Source organism: Eutrigla gurnardus, assembly GCF_963514095.1.
Source record: "Eutrigla gurnardus genome assembly, chromosome: 3".
NCBI classification, from domain to species: Eukaryota; Metazoa; Chordata; class Actinopteri; order Perciformes; family Triglidae; genus Eutrigla; species Eutrigla gurnardus.
In genome coordinates, this window is record NC_139917.1 from 28613277 (window position 1) to 28633903 (window position 20627).

Sequence of the window (20627 nt, forward strand, 5' to 3'; positions counted from 1 at the left end):
AACACAGAAAGCCCACATAGCAGTCAACCCCCACCGGCAACCACCCTCCAGCTCTGCACACAGACTGGGAGAAACACTGCAAGCTGATATTATTGGGATGGACAAAATAAAAAAAATAAAAAAACACTTTTTTTAAAAATATACGTATTTTATTTTGAAACAATGGACCGGAAGTCTTCATCGTCGTACCTGACTTGCCTCGAGACCACCACCAGCAGTAGTAGGAGCAGACTGGTTTTTCATGAAACGCTGCTTTCGCAACAGGAAACTAAAAATGAACATTACAATCGTCGGGTTTATTGCAGCGTTGTTGAATTCGGTGTGTAGTAGCTGGGTGTAAACCGAGTGTATTTCCAGCGGATGTTTATTTGTTAACGTATTTTATTTTGAAACGATGGGCCGGAAGTCGTCATCGTCGGCTCGCGACCACCAGCAGCAGCAGCGGACTGGTTTTCCATGAAGCGCCGCTTTCGCAACCGGCGGCGGCGGCGCGTGCCCGGTCCGGCGTCTATCACATGGCTAAATATGGGCGCGGGCTGGCTCGGTTTGCCGGTCAGTACGGTAACATAGAGGCGCAGGTAATTTTCAAGAACTGAAGGAAAAGCCCGCTACGAGAAACAGGAACACAAATCCCGGGAGCTAGCCGTGTGACCGGCGCCGGCAGGCAAGTTTCACTTCTCTCCGTAACTTCCCGCTGATGGCTGCCGGTGCTGAAAACGCCACTTGTGCCTGTTGTTGTTCAGCGGGGAGGAACCGGATCGGGGTTTTAATGTAGTTCACCGTTCGCTTCGCGGTTGTAGACAACTGCGCAACAAGTTTTTAAGTCCCCGGCTGTTGTTGTTGTGACGTACCGTCCCAACTTGACGCTCCGACCGAGAGGCCGGATGTTCAGTACCGGTTCTGATTAGGCCCTCCATGGGTTGACCCATCACGGCCCCGAAGATGATTGGATCCCCGGACCTGCTGGCCTTCACCGGCACTGAAGGCTTTGGGGAAGGAGAGGAGGACCAGGAGGGTCTCCCTGAAGAGTTCTCCGTCCCCCTTCGACCCCCATCCAACCCCTGGACCACCTCCGCCCAGTTTCACAGAGACTTCATACTGGTGGCGGAATTCTCAGAGCAGGTATGAGTTTATATATGTTATATTTAAAATATTATATTTAAAACTAAAAATAATATATATATATATATATATATATATATATATATATATATATTATATATAAAATAAAAATTATATATGTTATATATAAAATAAAAAATAATAAATATTATATTTAAAACTAAAAATAATATATATATTATATATAAAAGAAAAATAATATATTATATATAAAAGAAAAATAATAAATATATTATATATAAAATAAAAGGAAGCTTGAGATATTCAATTATTTTGTTTATATGCTGTTAATTTGTTTATTTTAATTTTAATTTTTTTTACAAGAGTGGTTATGTTGCACAATTTGTTCCCCCTTAAAATTAATGTAGCAGATCAGTTACGGTTTCTGTGAAGGTGTCGCAACTTTTTGTTTGTGAGTTGAATTCATTCAGGAAGTGTCAATGAGATTAAGATCTCTACCGCAAGAGAGACGTGAGAACATATAATACTAAACAAATATTATTTAAAATATCAGCAGCTTAAACTTCCAAGTTCTCTCAGAGGTGTGAGTTTCTCAAAGGAGTGCATAATACTGGAAACCAGTTATTTCCCAGTTCACAGTTGGTATTGGGAAACTTTAAAACTATGAAAACGCTGATGTCTTCTCAATGTCCGTACAACATTGTGTACTTTTTAGATTAATCAATCCATCAATCAATCATTTATTTTACCAGGATATATAAACACTGTAATATTTAGTTTTCAGACACAAGAATCCTCTGTTTATTCCTATTTAAATGCATCAGCAGGTGCAATGATTACATCATCAAACAGGTGAAATTAATTAATTCATGCATAACATTTGTTTGGCGCTATAAAAGACAATCCATTTGCAAATTATTCCAACGTTATGGAACGTATGTGGTATATACACCAGAAGAGCCCACGTTGATGTCTGCAAAAAACCCAAAATATTACATTTACAATGATGAACCTCACCTCGTATTTAAGAAAGTCATCTCAATTAAGTAATTATTAATTGTGTTGTCTATTAAAAATGTCTTTCCCAGAGGCTGATGTGACATTTTCAAAACAATAAAAATATTCAGTCTACAACTACAAAACAGATCCAACTAGAACATCGACTGCCGCGATGACTCACAAACAGACTCAAAGATGAAAACAATACCAGCAGTGTGGTCGTGGCTTGTAATCGTCAAATCCCCAAATACCAGGAGCAGCAACACATTAATTAAATAATGAACCAACTGTCAAAAGAAAGGCAAAATCAGAACCAGAAAACAGTTTTTTCATCTGTTTTTAAGAGTTAGGGAGAAAGTGTGTACTCATCAATAAAGAGCCTATAAACATAGTAATGTGACACACAAGTAGTATAAAGGAAGTATAAATAAGTTATGTTTGTACGATGTATGCATATAAAACAACACTATATGGTCTGTTTCTGTATTTGAGTGCAGTCTTCAGTGATTTTTTTAACAATAACTGTTATAATGAATGTTTATGTCGCTGTATATAAATTTATATTTATTTCTAGGTGGGACCCCGACCTGTGTTGACGATCCCAGACGACCCCAGAGTCATCGGCTCGTTTGACCTCAACCACTTCTCCGTGCGCATCATGTCCGTGGACTACCAGGCGTCCGGCCCCTGCCTCAGCCCCCCTGCGTCCCCCGGGCCCCGCCTCAACTTCAGCGAGGACTCCAAAGTGGTTCTGGGAGACTCGGCGGAGGACGCGTTCGCCTACGTCCACCACATGACCCTGTACGACCTGGAGGCCCGCGGCATGGTGCGTCCCTTCTGCATGGCGTACGTGTGCTCGGACCAGAACAAGCTGATGGAGAACTATTGTGAGCTGTCGACGGGCTTCTCCAAGGCCTCCGAAAGCCTCAAGACGGGAAACAGGCAGGCGTTCTCCATGGAGCTGCAGAGGAAGTTACAGGAGCTGGAGTAAGATCAGTTACATTCCTATTTATAGTGTCGCATCACAACATCTCAGGACTAACACTCATGATTGTCAAAGCCACTGAATTTTAGATTCCCAGAATCACCCAGGAGGAGGAGTTACAGCTCTCCACTGACTAAACCCATCCTCTGACTGTTCCAGGTACCGGCGGATGACTCTTCTACAGGAGACAGAACATCCCGGGACGGCGAACGGCTTCACGGAGGAAGGAGGGAAATCAGAGGAGCTTGAAGCCGTAGAGCATTCGATCTTAAATCACAGAGACCTCCTCCGTCAGGTCACTTCCTACCCAAACAGGAAGCTGAAACAGCCTGACTTTCTGCCCTACGACCCAGCCGACTCCCTCGCCGATCAGCCTGCGTTACTGCCTCCCGAGCCCCGCCGCTCCCTCTCCTCCTCCTCCTCCTCCTCCTCCTGCAGGGCCGAGTGCCGTCTGAAGCCCCTGCACGACCTCTGCAAGGCCTACTTCCTGTCACTGGCGAAGGAGCAGCTCGGCGACACGGAGCGGCGCCTACGCGGCGACAGGAGCGTGCTGCGAACGGCTCGTGTCACGCGGTCGTTGTCCAGGAAGCTCACGTTCATCAACTTCCTGTTTGAGCTGTGGAGCCCGGACGCAGACGAGGAGGAGATGGAGAGCTGCGAGGCGGAGCTGCAGACGGCGAGCGGGAGTAAGAGCGGCGGCGACGGCCTTCGATCAGAACCCGTGATCATGGAGTCATTCTTCTCCTGCGTGGAGGAGATCCCCATCAAACTGGAGGCAGGGGAAGAAGCCGCGACCCTTGACCCCGCCGTTACCATGGAGATGACAGGAAGCGTGAGCAGCGGCGACAGCATCGAAGTGCTCGGGACTGAGAAGTCGTATCGGACGCAGCACGTCGTCACCGGATCCGACAGCAGAGGTTAAACATTTAATATATGTGTTTATTGATCTGATCAATAAACATTTTTTTATTAAATTAGAAAATGTAAATATAAATTACGTGAAGCTGAAATGATTTGAGTCGATTAATAGATCGATTTTACATTTTTTTTGTAAATTGACTTTTGCTTTTGTACGGTTGGTGTTTTGGATATTAAATCATTTTAAATCGATAATAACAAAGAATCCACAGATATCATATTATTATTATATTCCCCTCAAACACTCCGTTCTCTCTCTTCCACAGAAACATCCGGCGTGGCGACGGACGCCTCGTCCAGGCGAGCGGTGGCGGATTCGGGCATCAGGCGGGCGCGAGCGTTCACGCGGCGAGCCAACAGCGAGGACAGCATCGAGGTGCTGAGCACCACCGAGTCCATCTTTCCCGACGACCTCACCGCCATCACGGAGGAAGAGGCGGAGCCTCTGAGTAACGGCGTTCAGGACGAGGAGGGGACGTGGACGGAGTGTAAATCTGGGGATTTAGAGGAGAAGACGCCGGATCCAACAACTCTGGTGAATGTGGATGAAAACGAAGCGCGTGTTCTGGAAGACGACGCGTGTGAAGAGACCGTCCAGCAGATACACGTTGGCGGGGAGGCGATGATGTCAGAGGAGAAGTTCTTTGAATGTTTGAAGAGCAATCAAGTCTGTGACGACAACACGACGCCCCGACGACTGCAAGGTAAAACACCTGCTCATGTCAATCAAACCACAGACGAGGAAATTACAATTTGGAAAAACGTAATTATGTTTAATCATGAAAGGAACTCCTCCAACTGATTGATGTCTAAAGAGTTAAAAAGTTAGATTTATTTTTCGTGATTTTTCCATTTGAAGGAACTTGAATTTGCATTTGAAACGGTGTTATTAGTACTGATGGGAATGAGGGATAAAACATGTTCTTTAAGGTGTTTTTGTCGTTGAAGAAGCGGTGGCGTCGAAGCCTCGGTGGTCAGAAGTCCGTCAGCCTGACCTTCCTGTGACCCTCGGCCCTCGCCTCCCCCCGGCCGATGTGGACTCGTGGTCGCCGCCCGGCGCCCCCCTCAGGCTGCTGAGCGCCGACGAGGAGTCCGACTGCACCAGCTTCACCGGCTCCTCGGATACGCCCTCTCCCACCTGGATCGCCCACAGCAGCGCCCGCCCGGATCAGAGGAGGAGGCGGAGGAAGGCCGGACTCAGAGCCCTCCGCTTCCTCAAACACAACTCGTTCTCCCAGCATGCCGTGTTCTGTCTCCTCAGCGGCCGGCCGCTCGTCGTCATTGGAGGAGACGAGAGTCTGGTCAGGAAACTGGTGGACGCTCTGAGTCTCTTCCTGCCGGCTCCCGGGCCTGATGGGAACGCCGTGCTGCTGTGTTTGACCACGCCTCTTCAACTGAGCGACCTGCTCACCTGGAGGCTGATAGGAATCCACAGGTAATCACTTCCTATTATATGTTGGGATGAGATGATCATCTTCCTTACCTGTCTCCTTTACTCTTTGACCAGATCGTCCTCCAGCTCCTCGGCCAGCATCCTTCACTCTCTGACTCGCTACAGCCGGTATTTGGCGCTGTTGGATCTGGACCAGAGGACGCTGCGTTGTCCGTCCTACTCCGGCTCTCTGATAGGCCGCCTGGCGGATCCTCACACCGGCATCAGCCGAGGCCTCACCTACCTGCTGCACCTGGAGAGCTGCCTGATCGCGCTGGCCAACCGGGCGCTGCTCTACACCTTCTATCCGGCGTCACGTCGTCGAAACGCCGCCGAGGGGAGGGGAGGCCCCGAAGACGGAGACTTCACCCCGGAGGTCTGCAGCAGTGAGTACGATTTGAAGGTGATGCGTTTCCTGTGTGACCTCATCAAACAGCGCCACGCAGGACGTGGGCCGCCGGTTTTAAGATTCTCTTACAGCTCGATGCAGCTGCACAGAAACACCAACGCAGCATAAAAACGCTGGATGGACAAAACAGTTGACTTGTCATAAACATGGCGTTTGATAGAACCGCACTGATCGATGTCGTCTGCCACTGAAGAATCGCACGTCCATGTTTTTATTTGCAGTGTTGAATGTTTTTGTCTGTGCATGATTTTTTGCTCCATGATGCTGTCAGTCACGTGTCTCTGGATTACTGGACACAAATACTCAGACTTTAACGTGTCGGCAGCCTCAACAAGGTGAAGTACTTCTCTTGTTTTTAAATTGCTGTATCGCATTTTTCATAATTTAAAATAATTGAGATGAACACTGTGTGGAAAAAAAACCCTGACAGATTTGAGATGAACCAGTTTAGCTGCAGTGTAGCATGAGAGACCGGTTCTCTCTGACAAGTTTAACATGATTGCTCTCTTAAAACAAGCATCGGTTCAGCTGAAATGCCAATTATAATAATTAATTTAATGATTAATCCGCCATTTTCCAATAAATGTTTTAGTATAATTTTACAAATTCAAAATCCATTTTTGAGAACGAATATCCTGTCTTCCAAAACAACAGTAGTCTACATTAAACTGTAGCAGTAAAGAGGAATAGTTTGACATTTAGGAAATATGTCTTGCAGACGGTGAGATGAGCTAACTTAGCTTAGCATAAACTTCCCGACAGGTCCAACTTTATCTTGAAGTTTGTCTGGAAAATGGGATCTTCTATCTCATTTTAAAGATCAATTTATACTTTAAATAAATACATACAAATGTAATGCTTTCATCATCAACCATGTATGATTTTATGATCCGTTTTTTTTAGAATCAGAGCAGCAGAAGTTCAGGTTACTGCAGGATTCAGCAGACCCTCATAACACATGAGACTTTAGTTTGACCGCAGACTTAGTGAAGGAAAATATGTTTTTTTAAAGCTCAGAAATATTTGGTCCAGGTCTGTTCTGTGTGTACTTAATTTTTTTGGATAAAGTAGTTTCAATATTGAGCCTAAACGTCTGTCTGACTCTGCAAGATCATCATTGAACAGTTTCCTGGCAGCAGAGGTGTGAACATGAAAACTGTGATTACTGTAATGAGAATGATTTAAACTACTATTAATTAGATCATGTGATTTGTTGCAGACACTGGTTTAAAAACTAAACTCCAAACTGCAGCCAATCAGCGAAACAACCTCCTTCTGTTTAACGCTGTTCATGTTCATTTTAGTTCTTTTATTGGTGCAAATGTTTAACGTGCATGTATTTACTCTGAAGATAAAATCCTATATTTTACATTGAGATCCTACATTTTCCAAGAAAAGCAGTCAGTTTTTTCACTTTTAAGTATTTTCAGAAAGTCATTACAATAAGCACAACTCAATGAAAGTAAAAACTAAATCCCCCAGTGCAGAATCAGTATACCGTACTGATCAAGTCCTTAAAGGTTGAAGCAACATAAAGTGTCTCTGTTATGTTATTAAATGATGAAAAACAATGAGGATGTGTTTGAAGTTTCTTCTTTGGGCTTGTCTGATCTGTCAGGTATGTTCTGATATCTGTATAAAAACTCAGATACACATTAATCAGTGGCTCCTGCAGTCATATCGGAAAAATAGCATTAAAAGTAATAGTATGTTTTTTTTTTTTATAAGTCGTTGAATGTAAAAGGGAAGTGGTCAGTACTTGTTGTATCATTGTCTTGAAATGATGTCATGCCCTTCTCTTTTGAAAATAAAAAATAATTGATCACAAAAAATAAGTCGTTGAATGTTAAAAAAAAAAAAAAAGCATAAAAAAGTGATAGTATGGCATGTTGAAATAAGTAAATAAAAAACTCATAGTATGTTGAAAAAAGTAATGAAAAAAAGTAATGTCGGGGGAAAAAAAACATTAAAAAGTCATGTTGAAAAAAAAAGCATAAAAAAGTAATATAATAGGATGTTGAAAAAAGTTTAAAAAAAAAAGTCATAGCATGTCGGAAAAAAGTAAAAAATGTCAGTATGTTGAAAAAAAAAATTAAGCATGTTGAAAAAGTACGGAAGCCCTAAACGGTCATGCATACATATATTTTATTTCCTCCGTTTTCTCGTGATAACGAGATAATTCCTCCGTTTTCTCGTGATAACGAGATAACAAATGAAACGTGATAGGCGAGATTTCGAATTCGGTAAAGTTGGAAAGATATTCACAGATTCGAACTGACCATAAAGAGACCCTTGATGTGTGTAGTGATTCTGGAGTCTCTGTAGGCCTACTGTATAACAGTGGAGTTATTGATTGTCTTGCAATTTGCAGACGGTCCCTGCAAGCAGTGGCAGCGCCAGAGTTATCATACCGTACCGTGCGTGTCCAAGCGTGTGTGTGCAGGGCCGTTTCAAGGAATTTGGGGGCCCCAAGCAAAATGGACATGGAGGCCCCCCGCATGCAAAGCCTACAGGAACCACAGCATAGCCATACAGTTTAAGTTCACACACTTTATATAATTGAGATAAGAATTGAACATTTGGAACATTTTAACATGTGCAAAAAAAAACACCACCGTACCATAAAATCCAATATACAGGATGAGGTGTCTTCCACTGTGAGAGATGCTATTGTAGCTGGGGAAAAATAATGTTTTTATTAATATAATCCACTGTTCAGGGACAGAATGCATCACTGAGTGTCTGACACCTAGACATTTGATAGGCACTACTGTATATTAAAAATTCTGAAATGTCCATGGGTAAAAGTGACTGGTATTTACACAGTTTGGTGGGAATTCAATAGTGATTTGCACTGTTTGTTTTTTTTCTAACAATATGACAGCACACACTTCACACATCAGTTTAAACTCTGGGCTGTGCAGGATATCAGCTATAATTATAGAGCTTGTGGTACCTTGCTCTATACAGGAAACGTCAGCACTGAGAAGTGATCTGTCAAGTAGGAGGCCTCTACCTTCATCAGTGGAGGGTTGAGGGGTGAAAAATTTAAGCAAAGCACCTTGAGGGAGGAAGAAAAGATATGTTAGGATTTCCATATTTTGATATTTAGAAGGGATGCAGCTACTTTCACAACTACAAATTCTTAAAAACATCCCAAGCTAATGTTATACATTGACCTACTTGTAGCTTAACATAGCATTTAAGCATTCTGCTGTTTGAGAATTAGACAGACGCACCTGGTGCTTTAAAGACAGTAAACAGCTGGCGTGCATGAACACTACTAGACATGAATGTTCCGATCTGCTTTGATGCATGGAATTTATTGTGTGGTTTTCCTAACCCCCATTTGGTAAATAGATTATCACGGTGGAATAGTTAGCATAGCAGAGAAGCTATGCCACTTTCATCAAAACCTGTTACAAAGCTATAGCAATGTCCTGTCATTAAATACGATAAGCAGTGATTCTGGAACAGATCTGCGTCTTCCTTATCCCGTTAATAAACATATTACAGTATGTAACCCATATTCTGTCCGTTCGAAAAAAAAGTTGCACTAACTGTTACAAGCAGCATTGGCCGTCACGCAGGTAGCTAACATAAACATTTTTTGCTAGCCTACCTGCTGCGAAATTACACCAATTGTACAAGACACGTAGAGCTATTTTATCCAGTGTAATGTATCACTTACCACTATCTTGTTTTTTCTTATCCTCCTCTTCCCTTCTCTTCTTTGTTTTCTGGCTTCCCGAGGCATAATTCCGCTTCATGATGACCGCCGAGGTTTCGTATTTTGCCGGCAGCAGAGGTCACGAACCTGGCCGGCTGGCTGCTGTCAGCGGCTACTGAGAGGGGCCCCCTTGAGGGGGATCCCGATAACAGTGTCATTGCACTTTACTGCATTGACTATTAAAGGGGCGCTCACACAGTTTGTCATTGCATTTTATTCATAACCAGTCGTTGTCTTGGGGCCCCAGGCCAGCTCGGGGCCCCAAGCAATTGCTTGGTTTGCTTGCCTTCTCGCGACGGGCCTGTGTGTGTGCGTGCGTGGAGTGCTCACAAGCGTGCGCTTGTGTTTAGGTCGGGGATGGAGGGCACAAAAAACTATTTGCACCGGGGCCTATCACCATGATATACACTACTGATTTCACTGATACTGAAAACATTAGATTTTGTCTTAAAAAAGTATTTTTCCATGTGTTGTTGTATTTGCCGTTTCTGTGCGTACATTGAAATTGAATCCTGGCGGCGGCGCTGACAACACCCTCCCACAGCTATAATCACGCACACAGTGAGAGAGAGAGACAGAGACAGCGAAACGTGAATAGTTACGTTAACAGCCGGGACCCGAGTGGTCATCTTCCCCTGCAGGTGTCAACGGTGCGTCCGTAGTTTTATCCAACACGCCCGCCACCGCCATCTGTTGTTCCGTCCGCCGACGTTTAAAAACAAATGTATCCATGATCAATTTTGACCAGCTTACTAACGTTAACTTAACGTGAGTGACTATAAGCCGCTAACGCAAACTGCTAGAGCCAGGTAGCTTACAAACTAGTAGCCTGCTGTCTCTGTGTCGAGCAGACACTAAAAGCGGGCTCACATGAGTGACGTTGACGTACGGACAGTACAGTCTGTTAATGAACCCAGATCAGTGACAGTTGTCATCGCAGCTGCCTGAATGCCGTTACGACGTGACGTGGTGGTGCTGTTGAACTCCGCACTTTTCACATGGGAGAGAGAGGGGGATGTGACATGTATCAAAGGATCTCCAGCCGGGATTCGAACCTGAGGCTGCTGCATATATGCAGACATGGGTAAATGGCATGCACTCTAACCACTCAACCACCTGCCTGCCATTAACAAGCCTTTTTATGACTGTTTTGGACTCACTACACTCAGATTTTGATTGACACGCGATATAGAAGCATATGTTAGGACTTTTACATCATTTTTACAACATTTTATGAATTTTGTCGATTTTTCACTTTTTTTCCGACATGCTATAGTATGACTTTTTTTTTTCCTAAAAAAATTGATCATGGCTTTTTATGGCTGTTTTGGACTCACTACACTGAGACTAGGCGCGTCAACCGAGATGAGCGATTTTTATGCCTTTTTAACAATTTTAAATATTTTTTTATGAATATATCCTGACTGACTTTTTCGTGAATTTTCGACGTGCTATAGTATGACTTTTTTTTTGGGGGGGGGGATATGACTAAGCCTTTTTATAACTAGATTGCACTCACTACACTCAGATTTTGATTGACACGCGATATAGAAGCATATGTTAGGACTTTTACATCATTTTTACAACATTTTATGAATTTTGTCGATTTTTCACTTTTTTTCCGACATGCTATAGTATGACTTTTTTTTTTCCTAAAAAAATTGATCATGGCTTTTTATGGCTGTTTTGGACTCACTACACTGAGACTAGGCGCGTCAACCGAGATGAGCGATTTTTATGCCTTTTTAACAATTTTAAATATTTTTTTATGAATATATCCTGACTGACTTTTTCGTGAATTTTCGACGTGCTATAGTATGACTTTTTTTTTGGGGGGGGGGATATGACTAAGCCTTTTTATAACTAGATTGCACTCACTACACTCAGATTTTGATTGACACGCGATATAGAAGCATATGTTAGGACTTTTACATCATTTTTACAACATTTTATGAATTTTGTCGATTTTTCACTGTTTTTCCGACATGCTATAGTATGACTTTTTTTTTCCCTGAAAAAATTGATCATGGCTTTTTATGGCTGTTTTGGACTCACTACACTGAGACTAGGCGCGTCAACCGAGATGAGCGATTTTTATGCCTTTTTAACAATTTTAAATATTTTTTTATGAATATATCCTGACTGACTTTTTCGTGAATTTTCGACGTGCTATAGTATGACTTTTTTTTGGGGGGGGGGGATATGACTAAGCCTTTTTATAACTAGATTGCACTCACTACACTCAGATTTTGATTGACACGCGATATAGAAGCATATGTTAGGACTTTTACATCATTTTTACAACATTTTATGAATTTTGTCGATTTTTCACTTTTTTTTCGACATGCTATAGTATGACTTTTTTTTTTCCTGAAAAAGTTGACCATGGCTTTTTATGGCTGTTTTGGACTCACTACACTGAGACTTGGTGCATCAAGCGATATGAGCGATTTTTATGACTCTTTAACAATTTTAAATATTTTTTTATGAATATATCCTGACTGACTTTTTCGTGAATTTTCGACATACTATAGCATGACCTTTTTTTAATATATATTACGACGTGACGTGGTGGTGCTGTTGAACTCCGCACTTTCCTTGGTTATTTTGTTGTTGTTTTTTTCTTGGTGGTTTTATGGTAGGGCTAACGGTAGGGCTGACACAATTCTTGATGGGGCTATAGCCCAACCAAGCCCCTCCCTGGCGCCGCCACTGGTCCCTGCGCACTCGCCCGGCTGCCGGTTGCGCATGGAGATCAATGTTCTCCGTTCAGCTCGCAGGACGGCTTATTTATGTAAAAAATCGGGGTTTTGGTGCTTGTAGCTCGTAGTCTTTGATATTACGGTGAGACAGAGGCATCATTTGTGTTTGAAAAACGTTTCACTTCTGATTTATTGATCCCGGAAGTTCGACTCTGTGAATATCTTTCCAACTTTACCGAACTTCAAAATGATCTCGTTATCACGGGAAAACGGAGTAAAATTATCTCGTTATCACGAGAAAACGGAGGAATTATCTCATTATCACGGGAAAACGGAGGAAATAAAATATATGTACGCATGACCGTTTGGGGCTTCCGTAGAATAGGATGTTGGAAAAAAGTTGAAAAGTCGTTGAATGTAAAAAAAAAAAAAAAGCATAAAAAAGTGATAGTATGGCATGTTGAAATAAGTTAAAAAAAAAAAAAAAAAAGTCAAAGCATGTCAGAAAAAAAGCATAAAGAAGTCATAGAATAAGATGATGAAAAAAGTGGAAAAAAAAGTCATAGTATGTCAAAAAAAGTAAGATGTCAGTATGTTGAAAAATATAATGAAAAAAGTCATAGTATGTTGAAAAAAACAAGTCATGTTGAATAAAATCATAAACAACATTTCAAAGTAATGAAGAAAAGTGGTAGTATATAATGTTGAAAAAGTCATATTATATGTCAAACAAAGTAGTGAAAAAAGTCATAGTATATTATAAAAAGTCATAGTATAGGAAGCCATGAAAGTAGAGTCATATAAAGGTTAGTAAACCATAAAGTCATATTATGGTGATGTCATAAAAATGTAATTAAAAATCCATAGTTAAGACGAAGTTACTGAAAATAGAAACTACATTGGAATTCTAAATCAAGCAAGAAGCAACAAAAACAGCACCAACGTAGTGATTTTCCGTTTTATTTACCAACATTACATCATTGCCTCTTATGAGCATCTGTAACAAAAGTGAATATCCAAAAACATTCCCAGAAACATAAGTATCCATTAATTTACATAAAAACAAAAATGTGAATCCCACAGATTAGAATATATTTGTAGACCATCAGCACTCCAAGAAAGGTGCAACATAAAATGTCTCTATGATGTCAAATAACAAAGAAGCGTCCTCATTGGTCGGTGGTCACCTGGTCTGACCAGATACATTCTGGAAGCTGCATAAAAACCTCTCCAGGTCTCCGGCGGTCCATCAGTCCGGAGGAGAGGCTGCTGTGGACTCAGTGTTGGACAGGAATAGAAGAATCAGGCACAGCTGCAACCAAACAGGAGGAAAAGATAAATACAGACATATTATTTCAGCATCACCTCTGAGAAACTCTTTAAAAAGATACATCTGAGACTTACAGTTTGGTTATGTTATGTGCAAATGGAGGCGGTATTTTGAGAGAGGATCAGCCCTGAGGGGAGGGAAAATACTGTTAAAAACAGGATTAAAATGAATCAAGATCAATACGGATAAATCAATCAAATGTCGCATTAAATACAATATTGTGATCAGCACCAAACATGCTAATTAAATACATCAGAACATTTCTTACTCGCCATCTTTACAGCAGTTTGGTTTTTTAAACTGATCTTCAACAGAAAGGAACACAGACTTTACATTGAAATAGAAAAAACAACGATATGACAAAAGATGTCAGTGGAGTTTTTAAATTTGGACCAATATTTGGCATGTGTAATACCCAGACATGTGGTCCAATTAAATAGGGGGCAGCAGTTCACCTCAGTGACTCACTATCGCCCTCTCATGTTACAAGTGGTATTACAAGACAGGACCATCCTCGTTTCAGTGGATACTTCTTCAACACAACACTTAGTCGTTTTTGACATCATGTCAACTCTTCATGTTCATTGTTCTAAAGTTAAATGTTGGTCATATGTTACACATTGCACCTTTGATGCTGTTCCACTGATAAAAACAGCTGGTGGGTCATGTGACGGAGCAATGCAACCAACATAAAGGCAGGTGAGAAAAGACACATTTAGGCCTGCAGGGTTGTAGTCACAAACAGAGGGGAGACTTACAGCTGACACCGCTTCACTTAGGAGGAGTAGAGTTTAACAGCCACCGGACTGCCTGCACGAGGACGACACACAAGGTTCAAATCAACACCACAGAAGGTCACGACCCATTGTGAAGGATCACCACGTGCGACAGAGCGACTTACAGTAGGTGCTGATCACCACCACATCAGGAGAGGTCATGGAAAACAAAGGCAACAGATCAGATCCACAGCCTTCACTGACTTCTAACAGAATCCAGTATTAAAAAAGGGTTGTGGTGCTTTTGTTATGAGAAGGACTCACTGGTCGCAGCTCTCTGCTGGAGAAGACTGTGTGGGTACAATGGCCTGAAGGAAGGGTAATACATTATCCCCATCTGATAAGAGACAGAGACACAGACATGCTATGTTTTCGCGGCTGTGCTGGCGTACCTCAGGGCGTTTTGCCTTTTGAACAAAAGGGTTGTTTCATCTTCATTCACAATTAGAGTGAACCAATAGTGTCACTGTATGTTTTGACGCAAGCAAGGAGGTGACGTGATACAAAACCCCACGACTGGCTTGAAATACTACTTTGGATCCGAACATTACGACTAGTTCCTGACATTTTTAAACCTTCAGAAAGCAGAGGTGCAGGCTGGGACACGGACCTGTTGGGTTACAAGGTGGTGCACTACCTACATTTCACCACCAGGCGTCACCAAAGGGTGCAAATAACTTGTTGACTCTTAGTTAAAAAGCTGTCCCACTGATACATGCTGCCCCGTTTTTGCTGATCCACCCTCCACACCAGCACGTTGAGAGTTCAGTGCATTGATTCACAATTATCAGAAGGACGAGAAAGACTACACACCTGTAGTGTTTTCCATTTCCTGCGACATCTCCTGCAAGAAGGACCGGAGGCGTTCTGGGTTGGAGGACAAACTGTCCCACAGCCAGCCGAGAGCCCACACGTTCATCTGTCAGAGAGACATTTTCCCTGGATGAAGCCTTTTGTATTCTCAGTTCAGCTTCACGGGGATGAGGGACACGGGAACTACACGAACCTTAAAGGTGTTGAGCACGGGGATGGCTGGACTCAGAGCAGCGCTCAGGATTCTCACAACCAACGCCCCCGTTACCAATAGCAACAAGGACTGATCCGGGTACGCCTGCAAACACACGACATTTTAACAGTTTATTATGTACTTCATGAACTCCCAGCCACGGCTTGTATGTGTAGATCACTTTGTGGCCGTACCTCTTGAAAGAATCGTGGGATCTGGATGTTTGACCCGTGTTTGTCAAACAGTATCGAATTCACAACATCCTTCGCTTCCTGTTCACACATAAGAGACAGGATGTACAAGGGGAAGCAAATACCGCTTCTTTTTTTTATTCTTTAAAGCTGTTAGTAAACAACACATACCTGTAGAAACTGTGCGTTGGGTTCTGGGAGAGCGACGAGTGTGTTGACCTCTGTGAGTAAACTTGTCCAACACTGAGACTGGATCACAAAGACATCCGACGTATAATCACACAGACTTTAGACTACAAAAGTCTGATTTGAAGTATATCAAAGCGATAAAAATCGGATTTGTTGGTTTCATGTTCATCTGTACGGTGATGAGCGTTGCAGACTTACATCATTGAAAACAGCAGAGCAGCATTTCTGGACCCTGAGGGCAAACCTCACCAGCACACCATGTGACAGCGGCACAGCACCTAGAGAGAGCAGACTTCTTATGAGAAACTACTAAAAAAAAAAATAAGTGAACATCTATAATTCCTCTGCAGTGTGTCTGACCTTTAATCGGCTCCCACGCGGCATCAGACGAGCACAGCTGTGCCGGCAGACTGACTATCAGCTTCGGTGCTCTCCCCGTTTTAAAGATGCGGAGATAAAAGAGGAAGAGTTGTGGAGTCAAGCGCAAGGCGGGGGCGTTCACTAAAGACAACAAGCTGTTCAGGGCGCCCATCAAGGAGCCGTCCAAGCACGCGAAGAACGGGATCAGGTCTTGTAAGTGCTGTTGGCTACGGGAGACACAAAACGGCATGTCAGAATAATACACAAATCCATGCATGGGATTTTATTTTGAAAGGCTACAGTTGACGTAACTGCTTTAACCCTACAACAATAATGTTACAGTCAGTAACACCAAAAAATACTTCACATAAAAATAAATAAAAGTAGCATAATACATGGCAAATTAAAGTTCTCCCCCTATACATTTATAAAACAGGTAACATGGGGGGACCCCCCAGAAAAAGAGGCTCTTAATTTAGTGAAAAATAAGGGACTCGTTCCTGAAATAGTCCTAAAAATTAAAATAGGGACTTGTTCTTCGTGAGCCCTGTCCCATTAAGTCATTTGCATTTTACCTGTCCCTGCCATGATAAGTCTACCCAAAATATATTTTCCTCTCAACCCCTAACGTCGGGTGGAAATCAGCCGGACATGTTCCTGTAGAAACAACCAGGAAACAGGACTAGGACCTTCGATGAGGTCAGCCAAGGAGCAACACGACGGACATCACATGGTAACAATAGTGAGTGAAAATCCTGACGTTTGTGTTCTCGGGTTAAAAAGAAGAAAAAGTCTGAACCATCATGTGCTTTGCTTTTGTGTCTCAAAGAGGAACCATTAAACTGGTATTTCAGTTCCTACTAGAACACGTTTACATGATTTAATGCTTTATAAAATATGTTTTTCTGTTTCCACATCCATTCAAAGTGTTTGTGTCTTCTTGAACACTCACCGTCCGGAGTCGTCCGTCTCGACGACTCGTAGGTAGCGACACAATTCTCTGTACCTGCAGACAGGAACAGCCAGGGTTGGTTTTATGAGTGTTTTTACGAAGGCATGGGTGTGTGTGTGTGTGTGTGTGTGTTTTGTACCTGCGCTGTCGCTGTAGCAGTTCTGTTCTCAGTAGAACTACAGCAATCTGTTCAGTCAGGTTGTCCTTCTTGCCTTTGTCTTTGCGGACGCCCGTCACGTTCTGGCCCTTCAGCACCGACACCAGCAGGACGTCATCCCAAGGACGAACACACAGGCTGAAGCACACACACACGCACACACACACACACAGTTATTATGGTGCAGAGAAAGGGCCTTACTGCGTAACCGTGGGGATGAATCAGACATTTAAACGCACACACACCTGTTCTTCATGCTCCTCAGCTCAGCGGGGAAAGGGAACTTTTTGTAAAACTCCTGCAGTTTTTGGACGAACTCCGGGGTAAAATCAGCCATCACCATCTGTCTCTGCACGGACGCTACCACCCTGGAGAAGCCAGAATATCCACATTAATGACTTCCTGACAGGACACAAGTGTGTGTGTGTGTGTGTGTGTGTGTACCTCTGCAGTAACACCAGTTTGGCTTCAGCAGCATTGGCCGTGGGAGACTGTAAGATGACAGTCCTGTAGAAAATCATATCAACTGAAGAAAATTAATACACAGAAAGCATAAAAGCTGTGAAAACCATTACTCTAGAACAGGAAATGCTATTAATATGTGTGTGTGTGTGTGTGTGAGAGTGTGTGTGTGTGTGTGTGTGTGTGTGTGTGTGTGTGTGTGTGAGTGTACCCTGAGACTGGATGATGTCGTATAAAGTCCTCAGCGGCTCCCAGTCTCATGATGGCAGCAGCTCTGCCGTCCTGTTGATCTGCTGTGTTCAGGAACGACGACACAAACTCGTACACGGGTGAGTAACTGCAAGAAAAGACGAGGAAAAATAAAACAAAAAGTCACTTTTAATGCGTTAATGTCTCTGCTTAGAATCAGATAATGTGCAGGTAAATTATCGACATCTCTGCTACGACACTCACTCGAAGAAGAGGCATTTCTGGTCGGCTTGCTCCACAGCCTTTCCCTTCAAGAAGGCGGAGAAATGCGTGGCGAGCCCTTGTCTGAAGCTCTGCAGCATCGTCTCTGGACGGGAGGAAAGACACGTACAGCGGCGGTGAAATGACACGCGATCACAGGCGTACGACTCGCGGTTCAGTCTAGTGGAGTACCTGCGTGTCGGAGGTGAGAATCTATTTCAGACAGCGTGAGGTTGAAGGTCTTCAGTCCTCCCAGCAGCTTGCTGTTTCTGAGGTTGAACCAGAAGAGGCTCCTCTTGTGGCTGTTGCAGTGACACACACCGACGTGACACCACATCACACACTGAACACACAGAAAGGAAACGGTAATTAAATGGCAATCAACCTTAGAAATACATAAATGTGTTCGGTTTGTGTTCATAAAGCTGAACATTGTTTTAATGAATCTGACAAGAATGAGACGATGTGGGAAAATGAGAATGATTTACTCAAACGGATGTTATGTTGAGACACTTCCTATCGTATTTGATTGAGTAAAGACACTTTTTGTCTTTATTTATATACTAAAATGGTAGTTTAAATCTTTTAAATTGGTTGATATTTAATGAATCTACACCATCAGCTTTAAAAATAAATATTTTTCCGAACAGAATCACCAGATTGGTAATGTAACGATTTGTCTCTGTAATAATAGAAAGTATAATAGAAATTAAATCCAGTCCAATCTTGTCGTGCGTTTCTATTGTGCTACTTTGGAAACCCTGTGTTTGTTAAAATCGTGCGGTATAAATAAAGTGGATCGGATATATTTTACAACACATACCGATGACGCCAGCTTGTCACAGATGTAGCAGAAGCACTGGTCACAGGTGCGCTGGTTGTTGGCCACGGGAGCTCCGATCTCAGCCTCCATCGCCCTGAGGAGGAGAGAGGTGGTGTTATCGTTTTTAAATATATAAATATGAATCAGTGCATCATCTGCGTGGCACTTGACTCACGTGAAAGCATGTATGGGACAGTCGTAGCGTGCATGAGGCAGCACCTCGGCACGCCGGGAGAACGTGATGACCAGGTCTTCCTCCAGAGAACCGGCAGCGACAGCACAGTCTAAAACATAAATAATACACACATATATATATATATATAATCATAGATGATAGATAGTTACTTTATTGATCCCCTGGGGGAAATTAGGGGTCCAAGTAGCTCAAGACAGACATCGTACATATACGCTTTATTAAGGAAACAAGTATTAAAATACACACTTTAAAAAAAGGATTGTTAAGCATCGTTAAGAAGGGGGATCCACACCATCAGTGCACTTTGAGAGTGGCAACAAGGTAAGACAACACCGTGCAGGTATAGTCAACAGACCAGCAACAGATAAGAAATATGGCTAAGTAAGGAAATATGTAAATATATAAATCTGTAGTCCTGATAGAACACAGAAACGCAGCAGCAATAACAAATATGGCCATTATAATGAGTTTATGATATAATAAACAGTTACCACTTCTCTTCACGTCCTCCACCTCCACGATGAGAACCGAGGACTCGTTGCATACGTCATCCTCTTCGTCATCACTGAGGACGATGATTTCTCCAGCGTCCGTTGTACACATCAGAAATGTCTTTAAAAGTAAAAGTATTCATGTTCACGGGCTGCTTTGTTAACGGTCATACTTTCACCTGGATGGAACTTTATTGTGTCTTTGCAAACAATAATCTATAACATTATTCCGTCGCGTCAACTTTCTAAACCAATCACATTCGCTGCGGTTCGTTTTTAACGTTTTAATGCGTTAGCTAGCTCTCCTCTGTGCAGGAAACGAAACTTAAACCGTGCTAAACGTTTTTTTTTTTTATATGTCGCCGCGTGTCAACGTTCAAAATAAACTTATTTACGATAAAAGACAGATATGAGACACTTTAAAACATCTGTTTCGGTTCTGTTAATCAGTTATCATACCTTTGTTGTCCAAAATAAAATAAAAAGTTGCTGTTTTGGCGCCCGGAGTTCTCAAGCTGACCAAAAGCGGATGTGACGTATATTTTTCTTCTTCGTAGATTTAATCCAAAACCGTTTTATACTTGTTAGCGCCACCTACTGGACGGTAGTGCTGAGCTGTAGATTAATAAAAAAAATGTAAAAAAAATGATGAATAAATAAATATTATTGATCAAGCAGCGTTAGTAATCTCATATAGATCAAATATACATACTTGATTGTTATGTAAATTAAGTTTCACCGGTATCACCGTGTCCTTTATTTCACTCAGATGGATGCTTGTCTATTAAAATGCTAAAAAGATTTAATTTATTTTGTTTGTGTTCACTTCTTCATGGAAGCTTTACCCAACAGTTTTTATTATTGAACCTGGAGGTAAATTACTCATTTTAAAACTTTTTAAATTTGCTCTTCAGCAATAACTGTTATTTAATTGTATTAATTCACACCCAATTTAAAGAAAATGAGACAAATCCATCTGAATGTTT

At 42.3% G+C, this 20627-nt stretch overlaps 2 protein-coding genes across 8 annotated transcripts; one reads left to right on the forward strand and one right to left on the reverse strand.

The window, feature by feature from the left end:
- The first annotated feature begins 294 nt into the window (after positions 1-294).
- Positions 295-7671, forward strand: smcr8b (Smith-Magenis syndrome chromosome region, candidate 8b). Of its 2 annotated transcripts, none has more exons than XM_084006721.1 (6): positions 295-1122; positions 2657-3069; positions 3227-3984; positions 4252-4689; positions 4934-5420; positions 5493-7671. In XM_084006721.1, the coding sequence occupies exons 1-6, from the start codon at positions 943-945 to the stop codon at positions 5932-5934; spliced, it is 2718 nt and encodes a 905-aa protein (XP_083862847.1). In that variant the 5' UTR covers positions 295-942; the 3' UTR covers positions 5935-7671. The 2 variants fall into 2 exon arrangements, with proteins under 2 accessions (XP_083862847.1, XP_083862848.1); XM_084006722.1 differs by having other exon boundaries at positions 4937-5420.
- Positions 7672-13203: 5532 nt separating this feature from the next.
- On the reverse strand, positions 13204-20186 carry LOC311009342 (uncharacterized protein). Of its 6 annotated transcripts, none has more exons than XM_084003450.1 (21): positions 20101-20186; positions 19642-19762; positions 19130-19238; positions 18955-19048; positions 18324-18474; positions 18135-18237; positions 17893-18018; positions 17664-17726; positions 17465-17587; positions 17202-17357; positions 17063-17116; positions 16111-16337; positions 15949-16028; positions 15733-15810; positions 15565-15642; positions 15371-15475; positions 15178-15283; positions 14629-14672; positions 14347-14497; positions 13663-13715; positions 13204-13570 (listed from the first exon to the last, which is right to left on the reverse strand). In XM_084003450.1, the coding sequence occupies exons 2-19, from the start codon at positions 19751-19753 to the stop codon at positions 14486-14488; spliced, it is 1821 nt and encodes a 606-aa protein (XP_083859576.1). In that variant the 5' UTR covers positions 19754-19762; positions 20101-20186; the 3' UTR covers positions 13204-13570; positions 13663-13715; positions 14347-14485. The 6 variants fall into 6 exon arrangements, with proteins under 6 accessions (XP_083859576.1, XP_083859575.1, XP_083859573.1 ...); XM_084003449.1 differs by having other exon boundaries at positions 14347-14398; positions 14490-14672; XM_084003447.1 differs by having other exon boundaries at positions 14629-14701.
- Positions 20187-20627: the final 441 nt, after the last annotated feature.

Coding starts and splice junctions, on each gene's coding strand:
- smcr8b (XM_084006721.1), top strand. CDS start 943: ATGATTGGATCCCCGGACCTGCTGGCCTTCACCGGCACTGAAGGCTTT. Junction 3,070..3,226: donor AGGAAGTTACAGGAGCTGGA/GTAAGATCAGTT, acceptor TGACTGTTCCAG/GTACCGGCGGATGACTCTTC. Junction 3,985..4,251: donor CACCGGATCCGACAGCAGAG/GTTAAACATTTA, acceptor TCTCTTCCACAG/AAACATCCGGCGTGGCGACG.
- LOC311009342 (XM_084003447.1), bottom strand. CDS start 19,753: ATGTGTACAACGGACGCTGGAGAAATCATCGTCCTCAGTGATGACGAA. Junction 18,019..18,134: donor CAGAAATGCCTCTTCTTCGA/GTGAGTGTCGTA, acceptor CTTTTCTTGCAG/TTACTCACCCGTGTACGAGT. Junction 16,338..17,062: donor GAGACGGACGACTCCGGACG/GTGAGTGTTCAA, acceptor TGTCTCCCGTAG/CCAACAGCACTTACAAGACC.